General features: G+C 42.6%; 1 protein-coding gene across 1 annotated transcript; it reads left to right on the top strand.

The window, feature by feature from the left end:
- Positions 1 to 7,224: 7,224 nt before the first annotated feature.
- Positions 7,225 to 19,047, top strand: mpp1 (MAGUK p55 scaffold protein 1). Its single transcript, XM_080040370.1, has 12 exons — positions 7,225 to 7,557; positions 12,196 to 12,324; positions 12,432 to 12,510; positions 13,571 to 13,656; positions 13,787 to 13,855; positions 15,879 to 16,075; positions 16,626 to 16,729; positions 16,815 to 16,895; positions 17,064 to 17,144; positions 17,251 to 17,453; positions 18,069 to 18,143; positions 18,249 to 19,047. The coding sequence occupies exons 1-12, from the start codon at positions 7,435 to 7,437 to the stop codon at positions 18,423 to 18,425; spliced, it is 1,404 nt and encodes a 467-aa protein (XP_079896496.1). The 5' UTR covers positions 7,225 to 7,434; the 3' UTR covers positions 18,426 to 19,047.
- The last annotated feature ends 4,599 nt before the right edge of the window (positions 19,048 to 23,646 follow it).

Genomic DNA, 23,646 nt, shown 5'->3' with positions numbered 1-23,646 from the left:
CCCGAGTGTAAACACACCATGTGATCAATACAAACTGAATAAACCCCACAACATGAAGGGAAACCCCCGACTTATTTCAGGCGAGCTCTCAATGTGCAGCAGCAGAACTGAAGGAAAACGTTTTTGTGTTTTTCCTTTAACGCTCCACTTTTACACAGGCAAGTCTTTAATGTCATAAAGTGTCTAGTGGCGGGCCAGCATAAAAAACAATAACTGCACTGTGCATCCTTTGACCAGTGTCGTAGGTTCACTGTAATAAAGATAAGCCGCACAGCATATTGTACATCAGAGACCGTAAACCTGTAAACTAGTGGAGGAGCAGTTTCGCACATGCGCACTTTCCTTTACGTCAATACCCGGATGAAGAGAGGGCGTGCGTGCTCTACACACCATAGAATAGACCTATAATCTACACTCCACTACAACTACAGTTGTCAGTTTGGCGCACACCTAGGCCTACTGAAACTAATGTAGCCCAAGGCAACACCACAAACTGCAGCCTCCACAATGACCATAAAGTTGAACACACACCTTTAAAAGAGTTTAGACAAAAACTACTCATTAAAGGCCTATCTTCACAAAGGCAGGGTTAATAGGCCTGTCATACATTCAGCATCTGTTGAACTGGAATGTGTTATGCTGACAGTTGTGCTTTTTCTGTTATCGAGCCTGCTTTGATATGAATGGAGTGGACAAAATAAACACCTGTCACAATTCATGTGTGACTGCCCCCAGTATCCATCCAGGGAGTACTTGTGGTATCAGCCAAAATAGCCCTAGACACCTGCATGTGTGTAAAAAAATAAGTGTGCACGGTCTAGATGCGCTCTGGTGCTCAGGCGTAGTGACCAAACAGTAGAGGTTAAACCAGTCTTTGTTTTGTTCTCAGCTGCTTAGAGTTGGCAGCAAAGAAGCGGACAGGCAGATAATACAAACAAACTGTAGGATTAGATGAGAATGCTGACAGATGTGCTGGCAGGTTGACTGCAGGGTTTCCTCAGGGCGGTTGACCTTGACGCATCTCATCTCATCTCATGATCAGTGTAATAGGCAGACGACGGCCCAAATAATGGGTCTTTTTCATAACTGACATTAGATTTATCATTGCAGGAAAAGCACAGGTGTTGTTACTGATGACATAACCAATGTCTCTGTTCTGTTCAAGTGTCCCACTGAGACATGACAGTGTGAAAGTGTGACAATGAGCCAGCATGCACAAGAGCAGGACTGTGAAACTGCAGCAGCTAAATATAGCTCCTACCAATGACATGTCACAATGTCTGCTGCACTCATTAAATACATGCCACTGTCTCTGTGGGTTGATGTGATTGAGTGTTACATTACTGTGGGGTTACTGAATCAAAACAACAAAACTGTGGTGGTCTTCCCTGATGTACTGGTTAGAATTAACACGATAACACTGACTCTGGGTCAAGCCAAGTCATTATAGTGCTGGCTGCATGGGTCAAGTTATCGCAGGATCGCACCTGATTTAACAAGAGGGTATCCAGTGTGTGTGCCACTTACCAACATGAACGGCCTATTCTACCATACCCCTCACCTTCACAGCTATTGTCACAGTTCTGCTTCTGGGGCCACTTTTTAAGGACGTGTTCCTGGATCTGCATTTTCAGCTTTGACCCTCTCTATGGGGAAGTATTAAAGGTGGAGTCAGCTATTCTGGTGAACGCTTGTTGTCAAAATCACTTTTTATCAAAATCAGTGAATAGGCCCCTATCCTCACGATCCGCTACCTGTCCACATTGTGCGTGCCATGCACTGAAATAAATCTGCTGTTAATACACAGCCTAGGCTCATCACATGTGTATGTAAACAAAGGGGCCAGTAGCTATAGCAGCATGCCTGTTTACAGAGCCTAGGCTGTATAGCTATTAACACTGGGTTTGTTTTCAGCACAGTAGGCTGCAGGATCGGATCATGAGGAGATATGTGATTGGAGTTATTTCACGTTGAGGATAGATTCACCAGTCAGCTCAGCTGCTAGGACCACCCTCGTCAGTAGGAGTCTATTATTTTGCTTCATTGTGTAACAGCACAGCTGTGAGAACGCTGCGGTAATGTGGCATTCAAGTGCAGTCTGAAATTTGAAAGTTTACGTTAGGTGTCCCCCAAACTGGATAAAGGGGATTTTTTTCATCAGATGCAATTAAGGGGCGTCAAAACATGGTTACAGCTGGTGCATCATTGCTGAACAATTCATATTATGATGTTTCTAATAGAGTGTTTGTTCAGTTGGCCTTGCAACACGTATTAAGATATCAAGGAGACTCGTGGAGACGTGACTGCCTGGTATGAACTCCATTCCTTTATTGGCCTCCCGCCACTCGTTGCCTAGGTTACATGTATACGAACGTTCCAACGTATTACCGTATTACCTCTAATACTACATCCCCCTTTCTGACTTAAGGATGCTGTCTTAGAAAATGCATAACAAAACAATAAACCTCCTGTTCATAAAACATTAATTATTTCTTTCACTCCTCTTGAGAGTTAAACTAGACACTTGCATCTTTTCAAGCAAACAGGTTTTTAAACTAAGACTGTTTTATGTTAATCTCAAACTTTAACCTTTATGTCAGTCTTACTGGAACTATGAAATCATGTCAAATGTAAACAGTTGCATTTTCAATTTCAACAAATAGATACTCTAACAAGCATCAACAACATTTACAACATTTGCACATCACTTTCTCTTTTCTCTTCAGTCATGGACCTAGTCTTTTAGGTACAGTCATAGTCTTTTAGGTACACTGGTGGTACTCTCACTCTGGAAGGGACAGGTCCTTCGTTTACTGGTGTCTGCTGCCCCGAGTCACAAGGATTTGCAGGTGTGACAGGTGTGTTCACCGCAGTGGATGCACCATCCTCAGGTAAGTCGGTGCGTGTTGCTGGTGCAATAGGGGTGGGCGAGAGATGGTACCTGTTTCTTCGCAACGTGCCCCTAGGTGTCTCCACATTGTAGGATCTTGGAGTGCCTGCATTTGACACCACTGTGCCTCTCTCAAGGATGTCTTTGACCCACACATGGTCACCTTGTCGGAGGAGTGGCAGGTTTCGAGCTCTGTGACGACGGTCGTAGTTCAGTTTCTGCTTCTGTCTGTATGCTTGTTCAATTATTTTTAGACTGTTCATGTCTGTCCAGCCCGGGTTAAGCTGAGATGGGATGACAGGGACAGGTGTTCTAATGTTTCTGCCCATGAGGAGCTCTGCTGGACTGTGTCCGTTCGCCAGAGGAGCGGCCCGGTAGGCCATGAGGCCAAGGTAAGGGTCACTGGATTTCTTCAGGATACCCTTGATTGTCCTAACGGCCCGCTCGGCCTCACCGTTGCTTTGTGGGAAGTGGGGGCTGGATGTGACATGACTGAAACCCCACTCTCGTGCAAACTTCCTGAAGTACTCAGATGCAAATTGTGGCCCATTGTCTGAGCGCACCACATCTGGTATGCCATGACGTGCAAATATGGATTTGAAGTGCTCCACCACCGCCTCAGATGTTGTATAAGTGAGTTTGACTACTTCAAAGAATCTGGAAAAATAGTCTACAATGACCAGATAGTGCTTATTATTTTCTGTCTGAAATAGATCTGCCCCCACAGTGGACCATGGTCTTGCTGGGAACTCAGTGGGTTGCAGTGTTTCTCTAAAGTTGGTTCTCTCCCGACTGCATACATCACAGTTCTCTATCAGTTGTGTCAGGTCTTTGCTAAGGCCTGGCCACCACACAGATTGCTTGGCCCTCTCTCTGCATTTAGTGAGTCCCAGGTGGCCCTCATGCAGTTTGTTCAGCATCTCTGCTCTAAGTGACACTGGAATTACTATTCTACAGCCGTAAAGTAGCAAACCCTCATTAACTGTTAGCTCACCTGAGAACGGCAGGTAAGGACGGAATGCTGTTTGTATGGAGAATTTATCAGGCCAGCCCTCCTTGCAGTATCTCTTCAGTGTGTGGGATACAATGTCTTTGTCCTGATGTGTTTCTATTTCTTTAAGTCTTTTGTCTGTAGCTGGCAGGTTTGCCATCACAGTGTCCACATACAGGCTCACCTCTTCTTCCTGTAAGCCCTCCGCTGTGTTCTCGATTGGCGCTCTGGAGAGCACGTCAGCGGTGGCGATGTCCTTGCCTGGCACATGTGAGATGGTGTAAGAGAACCTCATCAGCCGCATACGTAGACGCTGTATGCGAGGTGGCAGTTCATCCAGACTCTTTGAGCCTAGCAGGGGAACCAAAGGCTTGTGATCTGTCTCTACGTGGAAGTCCTTTCCTATAAGGAACTCTGCAAATCTCTCACAGGCCCATGTTGTGGCTAAAGCTTCTTTTTCGATTTGAGCATACCGCTGTTCCGTGTTGCTCAGGGCTCTCGAAGCATATGCCACCGGCTTCCAGTCTTTTCCATTTCGTCGCTGGAGGAGAACAGCACCCATGCCGTATGAAGATGAATCTGCTGAGACAAGTGTGTCTGCATTTGGGTCATACAAGGCAAGACCCGGCGGTGTTGTAAGCTCAGCCTTAATCTGTTCAAAGGCTTGCTGCTGTTGTGGACCCCAGGCCCACATGTTTGATTTCCTCAATAGATCTCTGAGAGGGCGCGTTTTCTCCGCCAGGTGAGGCAGGAATTTTCCCAGATGATTGGTCATTCCCAAGAAGCGCCTCACCTCACTGACGTTACTGGGCTCTGCCATGGCTTTCACAGCGCCCACCTTGTCAGGGTCTGCACTGACTCCAGTGGCGTCGATAAGTTGTCCCAGGAACTTTATCCTGCTCTTTGAGAAGTCACATTTGTCATTGAGTGTCACCCCTGCCTCCTGCAGACGTGTCAATGTCTTCCTTAGCCTCTCATCATGCTCACTCTGCGTGGCACCCCATATGAGCACATCGTCCATCTGACATACAACACCTTCCAGGCCCTCCAGGATACGAGACATGCGTTTTTGGAAGTGCTCTGGAGCGGACGAAATTCCAAAACAGAGACGGTTGTAGCGGTACCGCCCAAATGGTGTTATGAAGGTGGTGAGAAGAGAGGATTCTTCGGACAGCGGAATCTGCCAGAATCCAGCATTGGCATCGAGTTTAGAAAATATCTTGGCTCCTGCAAGCTGTCCTAAAGTGTGCTCAACAGATGGTAGCGGATGCTTCTCCCTCATCACTGACCTGTTCAGCTCCGTGAGGTCGGTGCAAATCCTGACTCTGCCAGAGTTCTTGGGCACCACAACCATGGGTGCACACCATGCTGTAGGCTCCTCCACCTTTGAAATCACTCCTTGCTGCTCCATGCGAGTGAGCTCTTCTCTCACCTTTGGCATGAGTGGGAGGGATATGCGTCGCGGGGTCGAGAGAGAAAAGGGCTTTGCTCCAGGCTTCAGCACAATGGTGTACTCTCCCTCCATTTTCCCTAGTCCAGAGAAAAGATTTGGAAACTCTCTTTTCACAGTCTCTTTAGTATCCAGGCCTATGTTATTCACACGAGCAACCAGTTGAAGTGTCATGGCGGCTAGTCCACCCAGGAGTGGCGTACGTAGCCCATCGACAACATAAACTTCCTCTTGTGTGCTTTTGTTACCCTTACTGAGAGTAGCTGTAAATTTTCCATTCACCTTTAATGCTGTCCCTCCTGGTCCATAAAGAGTCTTTGTGGCTCTGGAAAGTTTGCTGAACTGGCCCTGGGTGTACAACTTTGCTGGGATTGCAGTGACATCTGCTCCAGTGTCTATCTTAAACACTGAATTTTGATTGTCCACCCTAACCTCTGTCATCCATGGGCAGGCACCTGTGGACTCCACAGAGCCCAAGAACGCGACGTCCTCATCGCTGTATTCCTCATCGCTGTCTTCCTCAGTCACTGCAGCTACATGAACTCCCGGTTTCTTTTTAGCTTGGCAGACTCTAGCATAATGTCCTTTCTTTCGGCACTGGTTACACACAGCCTCTCTAGCTGGACACTGCTGCGGATGATGCCCTCGTGTGTCCCCGCATCTGTTACATTGTGTTTGTCTTTCCAGTGTCTTTTTATGAACTGTCTGCCTATCTCGCTGCATGCTTTGCTTTGAGCCGCTGCGCTGCCACGATTGCATACTGTCTAGCTGAGTGCTACTGGCTTCTGCTTTAAAGTTTGTTTTTAGCATTTCAAGTTGCTTCTTTACCTGCTCACTTTGTCGTGCCTTGTTAATTGCCTTCTCCAACGTCAGTTCAGGGTCCATCTGCAACTGTTCTGAAAGGCGTTTATCCCTCAGGCCCACGACTAGACGATCTCTCACCATTTCGTCGTGTAGAGCACCGTATCCGCAGTACTCAGCAAGGCAATGCAGCGCGGTGTGGAAGCTGTCTGCTGACTCGCCGACCTCTTGTTGCCTCTGGTTGAACTTAGCCCGTTCGAATATAATGTTCCTGCGCGTTACAAAATGTGCGTCCAGCTTATTTTTCACGGTACCATAGTCTCCCGCCTCTTCTGCGTTTAAATGTAGAGAAACTACAATGTCCTCTGCTTGTTCTCCCATTGTGTAAATCAACGCATTGACCTGATTTTCCTCGTCCTGAGCGTCCATTCCAGACGCGATGCGAAATCTGTCGAATCGTTTTATCCATTTCGTCCACTCTTCTGCCTTGAACGAAAACGGCTCCGGAGGCTTAACTTGGTACTGAGCCATCGTTGCTCCCTCCGTAGCTAACGCTAACTCACTGACTGGCTTATCTAACCTAACTCAGCGAATACCACTACCACTTTGCAGCTCACTGTCTTCACTTCTGACACCACGTTCAGTTGGCCTTGCAACACGTATTAAGATATCAAGGAGACTCGTGGAGACGTGACTGCCTGGTATGAACTCCATTCCTTTATTGGCCTCCCGCCACTCGTTGCCTAGGTTACATGTATACGAACGTTCCAACGTATTACCGTATTACCTCTAATACTACAGTGTTGATTGATTGAGGTCGGTTCCTTATATAGGCCTATATATAAAATAAAATGTTAAGTTTAGTGGGAGCAGCATTTCATATCAAAATTAAGGGAAATTATGGAGAAGATAAAACAGTTTAAAAAAGTAGAGATAGGGAGCACGGTAACCAAAACATTTGTTTTGACGTCTTAAATAGCCTACAAAAACAACTCGAGTGCTGTAATTTCGGAGCTTAGTGGGGGCACCTGAATGCATCGTGAGCCTGCCTCTATGAGCAGCGGTGACCAGCTAGCTACAGTACATGTTTACTTGCTTTGTCAGCGGCAGATATCTCAAGCAGCTCACCTGCCGCTGCCTAGAACATTGGACTCTCGTCTCAAACGGAGACTTATCACTTCTTCAGGGCCTCCTTATCAGCACTTTTCCTCTCCTGGCCGGCCCCTTTGCGGACTTTGAGTGGGGGCACGTCGGCTTCACCGTTTTTCTCTCCCTCTCTCCGTTTCAAGCTAACAGGGGAAGATGACGTTAAAATCCAATAAAAACGAACCCGCTATCATATTGGAGCCCGTTGGCAGCGTCAGAACAGCCCTCTCCGACCTCTACCTGGAGAAGCTCCTACAAAACAAACCAAAGTCTGAAAAGGTACGGTTGTCGTTTTTACTGTAATTTGTTTAAACATTTTTTTTGACCGTTTGTTTTTGAACCCCCCCATATTTTTGATATTCATGTTTGCTTCCGGGAAGCAGAGATGGGGCACATGACACGACCGTTGTTTGTTCCGCCACAAGATATTTGAAGATAGACGTAGACCCCGTTATGTTTTCATCAACAGCAATGGAATGTGTTGATCTGTTTTGAAAAAAGAACTGTACATGTCGACCTTTTACTTCTCAAATCAACAGCTCCTTGTTGTTAACCGCATTGCTCAGGATTGCTCTGTCAGCTTTACTTGCATCCCAGCAGACATTGCATCGTCAATTTCACTTCTGCAACCCCCGCTCCAAACCTCTTGTCACCTGACAAAATGGGGAAAAGGGATATATCACACACGTCATAGGATGTTTGGCATTTGATCATGAGGCAATAAGCCTTAACGCCAGTGGTACAGAGCTGTACACTTGGAATTAAATCACTCCTCCTATTATGGTCATGTCAAACGTCTTAAGTTGTGGCAGTTAAGTTATATGAAAGTTACATCAGTTGGTCTATTTTATCGGGCAGTGTTACGCCACTGAAAAGAAGACAGATATGGGGGAAATGAACTTAATGTGAAGGTAATTAATGCTGCCTCAGCTGCTTATGAATACTGGTTGAGAGTTAGTATGCTGAAGCCATGCCAGTTTTTGACCACATCACACTGTACCAGGCTGTTGTTTTCAGATGGAAGCTACAAGACCAGGCCTTGTTTTCAGTAAAACAACTGACTTTGCCTTTAGGCTGGGCAAAACCTTACACGTAGGAGCACAAAGTAAGTAAAATCTCAGAGACGACCTAACCGGGCCGCAATCTGTCAGTGGCCATGGTAACAGAGAGGGGGAACTCTGTGTCCTAAACTTCTTCTCTGAATGTGAGCAGTCAGCAGTGCGCCGCAGAGGGAGGAAACTCCTCTCCTCCTGACATCAGCACATTGCAGTGCCATAGCCTTGAGCCACAATCTTGTACCCGGCGTTCCTTTGCTCAATGCTGATTTGTGAAATCAGTGTCTCAAAGTGTGTGGCTCACCCACGGCCCATTATCTCACTGCCATGCCATGTGTGAGGCTTTTTTTCCCACTGCTGTTGTATTATGAACATATATTTTCCACAACATATTTTACTGGATCTTGTGGTTTCTTGATCTGGAGTTAGTGTGATAAACAGGTAATGTGAGTATAGGCCGGTTCTGCTAATCCAGAGACTCCGCCAAATACTAGAGATTTATACTGAGTACTAGCACAACAAACAGTTATGCAGTTTAACTCCGAGACTTGTTGTTGTTGTTGCCGAGTTGCCACCCTTTCCCCTGTCACGACTTCAGACTTGAAAGTTCCAAATGCGAAAACCTAAGCTTTCCCTGCGTTCCAAGTCACTTACTCTTTCTTTTTAGTTTTCTACACACTAGAGCTGATCATAACACGTATAGTAAGCATGCAGTACAATGGGAAATACTTTTCCTAATTGATTATTTATTATACATCGCACCTTGAACTTGCCTCTTGCGATTAGACGTATAACTTCCGGTGCGCAGTGGCGTGTGGGTCAGAAACGGCAAAAAAAGCATGATGATTTTAACACATAAAGTTACTGCCAGATGTAGTAGTAGGCCATGAATTGGGACATCCTAAATGTTTTTCCACCATAATACATAGCAGGGAATTATGGGTATTGGAAAGCAGCCCAGTTTTAGGCTTGGCACGTGTCGTCTTACTCCAAGACTGGTTTTCCGCAGCCCCTTTCTGCTATCTATGCAAATTCCTTCCAGTCTGTCTTCAAAGGGTTGTGGCCGTTGGTTTGTCAGATTGACCCATAATAACCCCACACTGTTTGTGTCTTCCATATTTTTTCTATGAAAGGATTTAAGTCTCGTAAAGGTCAAATATTGATCTCCTACTGTGTTCCCTCTGGAGATCCACTCCATGTTGAATAGTTAACATCACTTGATTGAGAGGCAACAGCATCTCAAGAGGAGCAGCAGATAAGAAAGACAGATTGCATTGGTCATATTAGATCATGGTTCTAAATGGATACATGCAGATACAACAATAGGTATAGATCTTTATTCTCTGGCCTTATGTCATGGGCCTGTCACTCTGTTTGATCTACTCAATCAGCTTCAAATACAAGGCCAACTACTTCTTCCCCAGAGGACATAATCAGGCAGCTTCCTGCTCCCCCTCTGAATGCATGTCACCCTCTCTGCCCGCCTCCTTTGTTTATCCTGTTGCTTCTCCACACACCCAAACCTGGCATTCAGCTTTGTGAAAGGCCTTCCGGACCCTAGTTTACACAGTCACATTTGTCGACTGCTATCAGTTGATTGGAACGTGTTGTGACAAACCATGGTGAATGCCTTCTTTTAATCAGATGTTAACCTCTTCACGCTCGGGATAGTGTTCGTGATAAGAGCTGACTGGGCTCATTGTCAAAATCACCATGAGATGAATTTTATAAAAAAATGCCCTTTCAGTGACAAGCCAGATCTAATCAAATGTTTTAAGTACTTAGTGGCAACACTTACTTCCTCTATAGTGTGCTTTGTGTGATAGATACGTCTTATATTCCTCAGATAGCTTAGGTTGGTCTTTGAGAAAATGTTTGACCTTTTTAACATTGACCCTTTGTCGCTTTGCTTCATGCTCAGTCCTGAGGGTCAGCACTTTGTTGAAAGGGGAAATGAAGGCTTCTGCTCGGGGCCTTGAAGTTGAAAATGACCCAGTATTTGTGAACAGTTGCAGAAATTGTAGCAGCTAAGCCATCTTATGACACAAGTTTGGGTCATAAGATCGCTTAGCTGCTACAATTTCTGCAACTTTTACAGCACAATATTCTTCAAGTCCATTTTACAGTTGTCCTAAGATCACAATCACAAAATGGATTTCCTGTAGTCTGTTTTGGAGCAGCCCCAGGACAAAATGTGTTGCTCTAGGAGTAGTAATGGAACAAGTTTGGGAAGCATTTTGGGATTTGAGCGATAGAAATCAGTGTTTGGTGGGGTTTTAGGAGTAAGTGGGGATTTTATCAGTGGCAGAGTTGCTGCGCATAGCCTTTCCTCAGGGGATGTCATTTAATCTGTTCAGTATTGGACCCCATTCCACAACACTCTCTCCTGCCTGCTACTGTACAGTCCTGACGTATAACAGCACAAGGCTGGTAAATAACTATCAAGTTACACAGAAAAACAACTGCGTGACCTGAAGGACTCCTGCATTCACAATATTTACTTTTGAAATATCCTCACATTTTCAGGGGGGGGGGGGGCATGTTTAGATTTGGAGAGCCTGCAGTTTAGTTTATAAAACTTTTACTCTACTTGTAATTCTTTAGAATTTAGTAATTCTATCAACATACATTTAAAAAAAATTATCTTGAGGCACCTGTAACCAAATGACTTTGAGGTTTGTAAATAAAACTGGGGGCCTTGTTGCTGTAAACAACAACAGTGAAACAGTATCTTTTCAGATTTCTTTCTAACTTCAAACTGTGTTTAAGGGACCCAATTTTCGTCTTAGGAAAGTTTGTTCATTCAGTAATGAGATTATATCTGGGAACATTTTAATTTCTCTGACACACCCAGAGTAACACAGGGCAACTTTTAACCTCACAAAGTTTTCCACGTTTAGAAAAATGTGAACACACACACACACACACACACACACACACACACACACACGTGCTAAAGATAACCATCTTACTTTAACACACATTTGATTAAGGGGACATACATGAAACTGATAAGAGCACAGCTAGAGTAGAAACCTGTGCCTTACACACTAAACTGCGGCAGTGCACAGTATTCCAGGGCTGAGGTGGTAGGCGAAGAAGAGGACGATAATGATATTTATTGGTTTATTGTAGCGCTGTTGCTGGAACATAGATAAAGTATTTTTCTGCTGATGTGTCATTTTCACGCAGGGAGTTTGTGCTGACGCAGGTAATCATGTCTCTGATGTCGGCTTAGTGAGCCAGTGACCCGTTGATATGGTGGATTCATTGTTTTATGTTCTACACGAGTGCTATCCACAGCACAGCAAATCCGCTCCCCAGGAATCATTATCCTAATGTGATTGTGCAATGATAGCATTGTCTGAGGAGCCTCTTCTTCTTTGATGTAAAAAAAAAAACAATGTATTCAAACCACTACACACATTGTAGGAATTTCAAAGTAGAACTGGCTTCTTCTCCTTACATTAACACCATTCTTTAATAGGATCAAAGGACTGGTGGTATCCATGACCACATGAACCTGGTGGACCATATCACCGGACGTGGCTAATGAGCTGTTATCACACCGGGTTAATTTTCAACCCTGAACATATGTTGAAACCACAGATGAAACATGGCTGTTGGCACGCATTAGCTAAAAGCTTTATATGCAGTTATTGGAAATAACATGAACTGTATGATTACTGATCTGATGGGAGCACCCGATGAACCAATTGTAAATCTATGTGTTCATAATTAGTTTAAACTACAATTTGTGCCAAGTAAATTTTATTTTGGGTGAGACTGATTTATAATTTTTATTTTTTTACATTTGTATGCAAAGTATTTATGTTTTTTTCCCCTCTTTTCTTTTAAACAGGCAGTTATGCAAACCGTTGAGGATAAAGGAACAGACGTCTACACCAACGGAAGTGCGTCACACATGAACGGCACAAATCTGACCAAGATGAAAGAAGTAGCATTTGAAAAGAATCCTGCAGAGCCAATGGTATGTGACACATCTCTACACAAAAACATACACGCACAATTTAATTTTAATTTTTTTTCAACTGGCATTGCTGTTTCTACCTGATTGACTGTGATCTCTGTCTGCAGGGGGTCACTCTGAAAGTGAACGACAAACAGAGGTGCACTGTGGCCAGAATACTGCACGGGGGCTTCATCCACAGACAAGGTAGTGGAGCGTATGTTGATTTGATTTGACTGTCAGTCTGCTGAAAGAACAGAGCCTACCCGAAAGGTCAATAGTCTGTTCCAGTCATAGCGAATCATTAGCATGTGTGTGTGTGTGTGTACCGGAGGAGGTTCTGATCAGTGCTTGTAGCATAAAGGCCAGGACACACCGGCCCGATAATCGGCCACCGGACATGGTCGGAGAGTCTGGAGGGGGCGGGGACACAAATATGTTTGGTAGTTGGCTCGGTGTGTTCTTGGCACTTTTTTGGCCGCGACGGGCAGACTGGAGCTGCCTGAAACGGCAGACTCCATTTTCGGGCGACGGTCGGTAGTCGGACCGGTGTGTCCTGGCCTGAAGAGCATCTTTGCCCGTACGCAATCTGAGCTCAAAATTAATACTTCATCTATCCAATTTAAAATGTTTCAAACATCAATATTGTGAGTAAAATCAGTTTTAAAAAAAAAAAGTGTTTAGAGAGCATGTTGATAAATTGTAAATGGAACCACAAACCCTGTGATCAGCAGAGGACCACCCTACCAGCTTAGCCACAGCCACCCATACATAATGGCTGATATATAATCCAGATATCACATAGTTGTTTTGTTTAGTTTGCATTTGTTAAATACAACAGTTTAATAATGATAACAAATTAGACACAAATTTGAACTTAAAAGACATAGAAAAGTATTTGAAAATAATAAATGTGCATTGTCGTTTGCACTTGGCCTTCCTTAGTGTTGCCACAAGGAACCTCTGGATTTCTGTCTCCATTTCTCCACAGCAGCCACACTGACAAAGCCGCCTGCAATGTCTACATATATGTTTTGTATATTTTTTAATCAACCTCGAGAGCGCAGGTATCGGCAGATGGCAATTATCTCAAAATGCCATTATTGGTTCTCATGCGTTCCTTGTTTTTGAGGCTTTCCTTGTCTGGAGCTTATCTCTCAGGGGCAGCTGCTAGCACATATTGCACCAAAGTAACTGCAATGCAGAGAGTGATCTGGAACACAAGAGTTACTCCAGCACGTCTCTTTTGTTTTCTCCCTCTCTCCAGGGTCGTTGCAAGAAGGGGACGAGATAGCAGAAATCAACGGGAGCAGTGTGACAAACAAGAGTGTAGATCAGCTACAAAAGATACTGGTAAGTTGATATATCTATGCATACACATATATATATATATATTACCATCCAGTCAATGAGAATCCAAATGTGATGCCCTTATACAAACTAATATGAGTAAAACAGTGCATCATCTTTTTTTTTCGTGCAGAAAGAAACCAACGGAGTAGTCACAATGAAGATCATTCCCAACCTGCAGAGTCGGTCCCGAGCCTGTGAGGTAATAACACCAGCTGCAGAATGTGCACTGAGCTTTGGTCACGTTGTGTCTGGCATCTTGTGTTGTTGTGAGTGAATAATGCGTTTGGTATTTGTTCTGATCCTCCATTGTTGACTTGCAGTGGTCTTATCTACAAACATGGGTTTGATTGCATTTCTTTCAGTTCTTCCCTCTACGACTTGCGTTTTAAAAGGCTTCTGTTCTTTATTAGGGGAAAGTTCCGTTAGTCAGTGAAGAACCCAGGTAACTATGCAATCAGTTCAAATGAAAAGAACATCACTCACATTAGTTTGGCCAGTGAAACCCCTCGGTAGTGTGTTTCATACTGCCATCTGCTGGCCACAGCGCATCACTTTTTCATCAGCAGCCATTCATCTGCCTCCTGTGGCATAAAAATGGCTGCCGTCTTGTCAACTGCTATTTATAAAACAACATATGTGGATTAAATGACTCCAAAGGAGAACATGCACAGCATTCAGTGGTCTTGCTCTTAATACAGTTTATCACTGCATTAAAGGAATAGTTCAACATGTTTTGCCACTCTCGGCTCAAGAAAAGGCGACAGAAACTGTCCCTGTAAACTTGTGTGCATATTTGAGATATAATTGTGCAAAGGTCGCTCATCCAGGTTAGCTTGCTCCCCTTCTACCAGTGTTTAAGCTAAGCTAACCTGGGTGAGCGATCTTTTCCCATCTATATATCAAAAATGCACTCACAGTTACAGGAACGGTTTCTGTCGCCTTTTCTTGAGACGGAGAGTGAGGCAAATTGCTTAAAAATGCTGAACTATTCTTTAAATTCTGTCTCTGCTGTGGTTGGTGATGGCAGTCTACTCAATAGCTTGTAGTCCATTTAATATGTAGGCTTAGTTAGTATGCTTTTCAATAATACAATGCTTAAAGAACATCATTTTTGGTGACCCAGTACTACTCCAGTAAGCCCTGTCATGGTACTGTGTAACTACTGGAGGAACATGGGGAAGCCACAAATGTTTGTGAACTCTACTAACCATAGTTTTCGTTTACCCTGAGGAGAATTTACATATTTGTTCAGCTGTGATCCCTGACAGTTTTTTCAAGGTTTTACACATAAGCCAACTCCTTCAAAATAGAAGAACACATCCACAGATGAGTTAGTACTCTGATCTGGAGAATGAACAGACTGTATTTTCTGTAGCAGCACACTTTGGCGCCACCACCAAATTTGACGTCTGTGTTAACGCAGACCTTTTCAGTTCAGTAACTAAAGTTCAGCTCTTTCGGGTTGTAGTTTGGTTCGAGTTTACTCTCCCATATGTTTTTTCTAGACCTTCTCTAGATCACCAGCAGGACGTAAATTGATTATTTGATGAACTAGACATCACGCCCAGACCTGATAGAACATTGTTCATGAGCTGAGCTGTCACAGGATCATATCCTGAACTTGTAAATTCTGTTTTAAGGGTGAATTTCCCAACTAACAATAGCAGAATCCAAGTATGTGTTCAGCATTCTCAAAAAGAAATATTCATATTGGGACGTTCGATCGTGTACGGTAGGTCTTTGAAGTCTGACATTGGCTGATTCCTTAAAGTTAAAGTTAAGCTCTCATTCCAATAATATGGGTGTATATTGTGCTCCGTAACAGCTTTTGATGCACTGTTTCATATAGAAATACACAGAAAAGCAATCCATGTTAGAGCAAAGGCAGAGATCTTTATCATATACCACTCTGTATGGCTTAAACTTTTAAAGGAGCACATTTTTATTTCAAGCTAAGATTTGAACGAGCTTCAAACCCACTGTGTAAATAACGACTTCATTCATCATCATAGCCTACTGACCTTAAATATTTTTCAGTGTTTCACTGCTGAAAGATGTCTTGCTTCTTGTTATTATCATACATAAACCTTTCAAAAACGTTCCAATCATATTCAGCAAACCGTGTACCATGTACAGGTTATCATTCATGTATAGTAACAAACTTTTTTCGCCCAAAGAAAACAAATACACCTTAAGTGCTTAACCTTAACCTTAACCTACAGATGTACATGAGGGCCCAGTTTGACTACGAACCCACCAAGGATGACCTGATCCCATGCAAAGAGGCAGGGCTGAAGTTTCAAACCGGTGACATCATTCACATCATCAACAAGCAGGATCCCAACTGGTGGCAGGGCAGAGTGGAGAGCAGTGCTGCTGACTTCGCCGGACTGATCCCCTCCCCAGAGCTCCAAGAATGGTAAACGCCTCTGTCAGCAACCCCGGCACCATCAAGTCACACTTTTATCATGACGTGCCAAAGATAGACACAGTCTCTGTTACAATACCCATAATTCCCTGCTATTTAGTCTGGTTAAAAAAAAAGATTTAGGATGCACCAATACATGTTGTCGGTTGCATCATGCTTAGAAATACCCAGATGCCCTAACTACATCCAGTCTTGATTTTTAGTATGGAAATAAGCATGTTGTTTTGGCGATTCTGACCTACAATCCACTGCGCACTGGAAGTTGCATCACATTGCCGTTCAAATCAACCAGCAATGCGCCAGATATATACTGTATAAGCAAGTTCAAAGTGCGATGTTATAATGAAATCAATAAGTAAAGGTATGTCCAAATTGTGTGCCTACTGCATGCAAACTACATACTTTTAAGGCTCAGCTATAATATGTAGAATAGTGAAAAGAAAGAGAATGTGATTTGGAATGCAGGGACAATGTCGATTTGGAACACCGCAAAATAATTTCCAAGTTTGCCCTTAAACCTATTTTTTTTTCACCACTGCAGGAGGGTGGCAAGCAAAAGCAAGGCAAGAGAAGGCAGCCAGTCCTGTAGCCCATTTGGAAAGAAAAAGAAGTGCAAGGACAAGTACCTGGCTAAGCACAGCTCCAGTGAGTGAACCCCTGGAATCACGTTTTCCCAGTTGGACTGTCTGTAGTGTGGGTTCGTCTAACACAATATCCCTTCTTTTTGTAGTTTTCGACCAGCTGGACGTGATTTCTTATGAGGAGGTTGTTCAGCTCCCGGCCTTCAAAAGGAAAACACTGGTGCTTATTGGTAAGTGTCCTAGCTCTGTTACATGTACATTAGCACATGTAAATGTTACAAATACACTGATCTCTCATACGAATGAAAATAATTTAAAGGTAGTTCAACCTTCATGGCTGAATGTTTGCTCGCATGGAAACGCCCATAATTAATGTTTGTTTAAAATGCCCTTTGTAGGTGCACCTGGTGTGGGAAGGAGCCATATCAAAAATGCACTGTTGACCAAATACCCTGATAGGTTTTGCTACCCTGCACCGCGTAAGTATACTTCAGAGTCTGACAGTTTTTTTCCCCCCTTCTTTCAAAAGAACAGCAGTTTGCCGAAAGGTTAAATTTGGCTTAATTCTTTTAACTGTCTGCACAGACACCACCAGACCCGCACGCAAGGATGAGGAGGACGGACATGAGTATTATTTCATCTCCAACGACGCCATGACCAAGTGCATCTCTGCCAACAAGCTCCTGGAGTACGGCAGCTTCCAGGGAAACATGTTCGGTACCAAGATTGAGACCATCCAGAAAATCCATGAGCAAGGCAAAATCACTTTGCTGGATATAGAACCACAGGTGAGATTTTGGGGGCCCATTGTGGGGACATGGGAGTATTGTAGTGACTGAGGAACACTGTATTATTTTTAACTTTTCTTAGAATCCTATAAAATCAAGGGGCAGCATTTTACTGCAGGTTGAAATGTTTAATTTGGTGAGATGAACCATTTTCACGTAGGAAAACACTCTTTCAACACTAAATGGGTTTTACTTAGAACATACAGATTCTCAACAGATTTATCTGCAGCTGTGGTTATTTGCTGGTTAACGGAGTGAAACATTTGAAGTATACAATCTTATTTCTTTCATTATAAAATTGTAAATAAAGCAATATAGATTCATACATTAAAATGTATTGGTAAGTTAGACCTACTATTTGTCTTAAGTGAAGTAAAGGGTGAATTCAATTACACTGAGCTGCCACTGATCCGTTGATATACTACATAGTGCAAACTGCATGCAGAGACATAAAAAGGGCATCTGTCTTGCTTTTAAATAGAGAAAAAAATAAAATGAACTATCTTTTTCAATAAATCACCCAAAAAGTTGTTCCTTAAGAATGCATTTGAAGATGCACTGGTAATTTATATCCCTGCACTAGCTGTTTCTAATATTAATAATTTTCTACTGCAGACTTTGAAAGTGTTGCGGACTGCTGACTTCGCACCTCTGGTTGTGTTCATCGCTCCGACCAACACAGCTGCCCAGGTGCTAAATCTTCTCCACGAATACACTCCACAACTTTAAAAAATAAAAAATCCAAACTGCAACCTCAGCTAACCGCTGCTAATCTTGTTGTGCCTTGTCTCCTAGACGGAAAACCTGCAGATGATCCAGAAAGAGTCTGACGCCATTTCATCCACGTATGGACACTTCTTCGACGTGGTTCTCGTCAACAACGACGTGGATGAAAGCGTGAAGGGTTTGGAGGAGGCCTTGGAGCGCGCCATCTCCACCCCGCAGTGGGTGCCTGTATCATGGGTGTACTGACGGATGTCCAACACCGGTATAATACAGTTTTGTTTTTTTGTTTTGTTTATTTTTTGAAAAGCAGTGCAATATCACTCCTTACATGAAATTACTTAGTGTGATGTCCCACTTGTGTATGGGTTTATTTTTGTTAATTGTCACAGAGATTTTTTGCACAAGTGCAAAAAATAAGCAATATATTAAAAGGTTCATTTTCGAAAGCGAAGAACCTCACCAGGGATGTTTCATTTGATTGTTTAGACATTTGTGCTTTAGGCTTTTTGAGGGGTTAGGGGAATGTTTTGGTGCCACACACCCTTGTGATTGTTGGAATGTGAGTGAATGCTAACTAGGACCACAACTGTGAATGAAATCCTCACTGAAATGACAGGATTTTATCATTGTCTTAACATCATTTTATGGATTCAATATCCTCCTTTCTTTTTTTTCTTTTCTCACTAGATTGTGCCATGAATTGAGATTCTCAAACAGTTTGTTCATACAGTATGTGTAACTCCCTACACTACACCAAACATTTCAGTAAGTCACTTGACAACCTCACATCTCGTCTTATCAAAACTGTATACCTCATGGGGTACTGTAAAGGCACTTTTAAACAACAATAAAATTCTCAGCAACTGTTCCAACTGTGTCTTTGACTGTTTCATGTGGAAACCGGTTCTCCAGAGCCCTTCGGGAAAACTGTCAGTTATATGTCAAACCATGAAAAATTCCTTTGACTATATTCACAGACAGGAAATCATGGAGGTTTCCATGAACAAAGCTCGGAGAATTAACAGATATAAAAAGGGTGTTGTATTATTTATGCTATAGGCCTATTTACCATTACTCTTTGTTTTTTGGTAGCATTTTGCCAGTCAGTCTGTCCAGACTACTAAAGTAGAACATTTCTTAAATTTAAAGGATTTCAGATTAATCTATTTGTAGAATTTACGTGAGATGGAATTAACTGACCACAATACTATGTTAAACAACATGAATTTATCTAGTAGACTATTTAGTGTTTACTGTTCAAACTATTCCAAATGCCTTAAAATTCCTCTACTAAAATGTCAGACTTTGGACTCTGCTTCGGAGCAGAGAAATTGCGGAGGCAGGGGGAGGTTCATGTCAGCTTCAATTTTTCAGAAAGAGTCAGGGCTCAAGGCTTTGATCAATTATAGATCAAGACTTGGGTGTCTGAGCTGTACAATTCAAGAAGCGTACCTGTTTCTCCCAAACATTACAATTCCTCTCTCATTCACAGTGTGGGTGAAATAGTTACATGTTATACATGACAATTAAATGTTCACAACACAACAGCATTGCACAGTTTCCTGGTTGTGCTGGCAGAACAGTCTTAAATGAACTAAATCAAAATACGTTGTTAGAAACATTGTGTTGTGTTTATTCCATATGCCAAATTCATGAACTTGTGAACCTGAGATAATTGAATTAGAACTATTTTCTTTTTTTTATATTCAATTTAAGTGAGCATATTAAAACAAGTGGCTTAAATGAATGAGGCACACAGACTTGTGAAATTAAAACATGAGCAACTATAAATATGTGCTGTTGTGAATGACCTTGGGCTGTCTGTACACATATCTGCAATAACTTGGCATGCAGTAGCACATTTTTACAATTCTTTATTTAATGTGATTATTATTATTATTAGAACATCTCTTCAATTGATTTTTTCTGCCCTGAAGCTCTGAAAAGGAGAACTATAAAATCGGTTAGAAAAAATACGACACGACCTACAAAGTCAAGTTTTATTTGAATACACCTTTTGAAATTGCTGGAAAAGACTTGGTGATCCCAGCCTTTATCTCCACAAACACTGGTCATTGCTACATTCACTCCTTATGTCTGCTTAAAGCCCGAGTTCCCTTCCAACAGGCTTAGAGAATAAACAAGGCGTTTCTCTGCAGATAGAAAGTGAAGAGAGAGAGGACCGCCTCAGGGATGTTAACTGCCTTAAGTGCTCTAAGTTGTAGGAAAGTAAAGCTTTTGTGACATGCCAGCTGTACATTCTCCAAAATATCATTTGAGGTCACGACCATGAGGGGAGCAGCTATTTCTGCACCCATTTCTTTTTTTAAGCAGTTATCAAAGAAGCAAAGTTGCCCTATAGCACCACCATGTGGGCTCTGAGTATATACAATATCAACATCTGTCAATTAAAAGATACATCCTTTGAAACCGCACAATATAGAAATAGCTTGGGAAACTCTGTCCAATGAGCTTGCACATAAATGTATGTAATAATTATTTAGTTTCCCCCACAAAATGATATAAAAATATATTATCATAGTGTATATTAGTTATGTATAAGTAATCCTTCAAGTAAAGTGTGCAACGTGCATTGTTGCTGTGTCCCCAAAGAAAATATCTTGTTATGTGATTTTATTGATTCGGTGCTGCCTTTTTACAAGGTTCAATCCGTGATTTTCCAACTTACTTAATCGTATGAATAGTAAATCAATTATTTATTTATATCATTAGAGGCATAAACACTCGCATAAATAGAGAGTTTACCTAGGATCACAAATACACCTTTTATTATTCCTCAACAAAGAAAAGTACAACCTACATTTAGTCTTTCTGTAAATTAATTCATGTTACCCAAATTATAATGTACCAAAGCTTCCTAAAAGAAGCCTACATTCAAACAGTGTCATTGCTGACACAAGGTTCTAGGTTGATTCCTCTGTACAAACAACACTTCCCTGGAATTCCTGACGACAATACATGTGCTAATTTCCCATGTTTGAACACACTAGTGACTGAGTCGTACAAAAATATGTCTCTATCTGTTTAACCTTTTTAGTTTATCTTTCAACTTTACCATTATGTTGAACTTGCTTCATTGTCTTCATTATTCACTAGATGTCTTTTCCTCTTTCTCTCTTTCATCATTGAATATATAATATATTCTATCTATCTAAATGAGTAAACCACACGTGAACACACTGGTGTGTCATTATGGATGTTCATTCAAAGGATAACATGAAACAAAATTCTATTTTACACTGTACAAGAAAGTTGAATCCCATCCAGAAAAATAGATGGAAATGATTTGATCTAGCAGGAGTTCAATGGTGAGATCTACAAACTGACATGTGCCTTCAGCCTGTGTAATTTACTTGCGGCTACGGGGTAAAGCCAATTGCCATGTCAAGTTAGGTTTAGAAGGTTCACTGTGTTATTGTTTTTTTTTTACAGTGATTGGCTATAACCTAGTCTGGCATGACCACTTCCGCCAGCGTCTATTCGCTTGCGTCGAAAAGCTACGCAGCCCTGACGCAGCCCCCTCCTTTTCCGGTTGCTGGCTTTCCTCTATTGTGATCCCCCTCAAATTCGGAAACAATTCGCTCACAGTCAACCCGTGTGCTTATGTGCAGCGCTCTCTCTCTCTCTCTCACACACACACACACACAGGGTGTGAGAAGTCACATTACTGTAGACAGAAATAAAGTGTGGCGATACTTCGGGATAATAATATTGGCGGCGGCGGTCCGGGATGCATCCTAGCTTAGCCTAGCTGTCCAACTTCATTGTACAACTATCCCCGGGCAGAAATACCCTCATAAACTCTGGAAAATGAAGCGTGGGGGTTTGAATTGAGCACCGGACCTTATAACCAGCTAGATCAAGATCCGCCGTTCCCTTTCTTTGGTGAATTAGGGACTATGCAGCGGTGTTTTAGCGACGGGGAAAGATTCCAACGGCTTCCACTATCACCTAGCAACTCTTACGGCTACTTGCTGCAGTTGGTGTAGCGCTCACAACGTCAAAACCCTGTTCTGCCTGTAAACAGACGGACTACGGCTCTGACTACAGCGATAGGAGGTGGTGACATAAGTTCTCGAATGCTAAAAATTCTACTCGACCGCCGTAGCCGTCCTCTCAACCGCCGATGATAATGTTACCAGAGATAACACTACGTGGGTGGCTAGTTAACTCCGGTTAAGTTATCCCGTGAGCTCCTCGGGGGCTAAAGTGTATGGTGTCTTGACATGCTGGTTAGAAAGCAACACACTATGTATATTCCTTTTGTCTTTAATAGTTTTTGTGTGGCGTTTGCGGGTTTAGCCATTTCTCTGACAGTCTCTGGACGTGAAGACGTTCCATCAAAATAAGTCCCCCTCCGGCACTATTTTGCAGGACACCGCTGCTGCTTCCCGGGGTTAGCCCCGCCCTAGATGATTGTGATTGGTTTAAACAAATACGAACAGGCTAGCCCAGTTTCCCCCGGTTTCCCCACCCGAATAGACGGCTCTAAACAGAGTGCTTCCAGACCCTACTACTTGCTGTAGTTTGGTCTGGCTTTGCGAGACTAGCAATAACCTGACTAGGGATAGAACAAAGTATTTATCCTAACATCTGCATGGATTCAATGTATTATAGGAGACACTGAAAGTTATCAGTGCAATCAAAATTCTGTCTAAAAACGGTGGAACGTTTAAATGAAAATCGACACCGGCAGGACAGTAGGCTTAGTTGTAGTAAATAATACAAACCATTCAAAGATCAGTAGCCTATATATTGCTATTTTATCATGACTTTCATTATTTCTTGTTACAGACACGTTGGCGAAGCTTCTTCACATGAAATTACAGATTAAAGACAACTATCTACAAGGGCACTTCAGGGTCAAATTACATTTTTTTTCACACCAATAAATAAAGAAATACATTTAAATTATAAGTTTCAGAATTCCCTCATTGGCTTTGACTGCTGTTTTACAGAGATGGCTAAACATATGTTATGAGTCATCATACATTTATCATCATTTTATTCTACTATTTTTGTACAAAGGGTAAAGAGGAGTATGAATCATTCTAATGAGTTCAAACATTCTCAATCCATCCTTGGGGAACCAGAACACCCCTCATAAAGCCAAGCTATGGCAACATGGCATGTGCCTTAAAAGACCCTATGCTTACATGAATGAGGTTATCTCTGACCAATACAATGTATATCACCACATTGAAGGCAATGTAAATGAATGCCACCCGGAGATAATAGCAGCATTAGTCATTCCTCCAACAAAAGGTTGCATAGGTAGAGCGCTTTCAAGTGGGTTAACTCTCCACTCCATATTTACTATGAATGCTAATCAGGCAACCACCTCGCCACACCCCCTTTCGAGGAACGCCATTTTGTTGACACACAGACATGGCAGTCAAAGTAAGCAGCTTTATACAAGCTTTAAACACAAGTAAGACCACGACAT

Source organism: Ammodytes marinus, assembly GCF_949987685.1.
Source record: "Ammodytes marinus genome assembly, chromosome: 14".
Classification (NCBI taxonomy): domain Eukaryota; kingdom Metazoa; phylum Chordata; class Actinopteri; order Uranoscopiformes; family Ammodytidae; genus Ammodytes; species Ammodytes marinus.
This window is presented reverse-complemented; position numbering and strand designations above follow the sequence as displayed.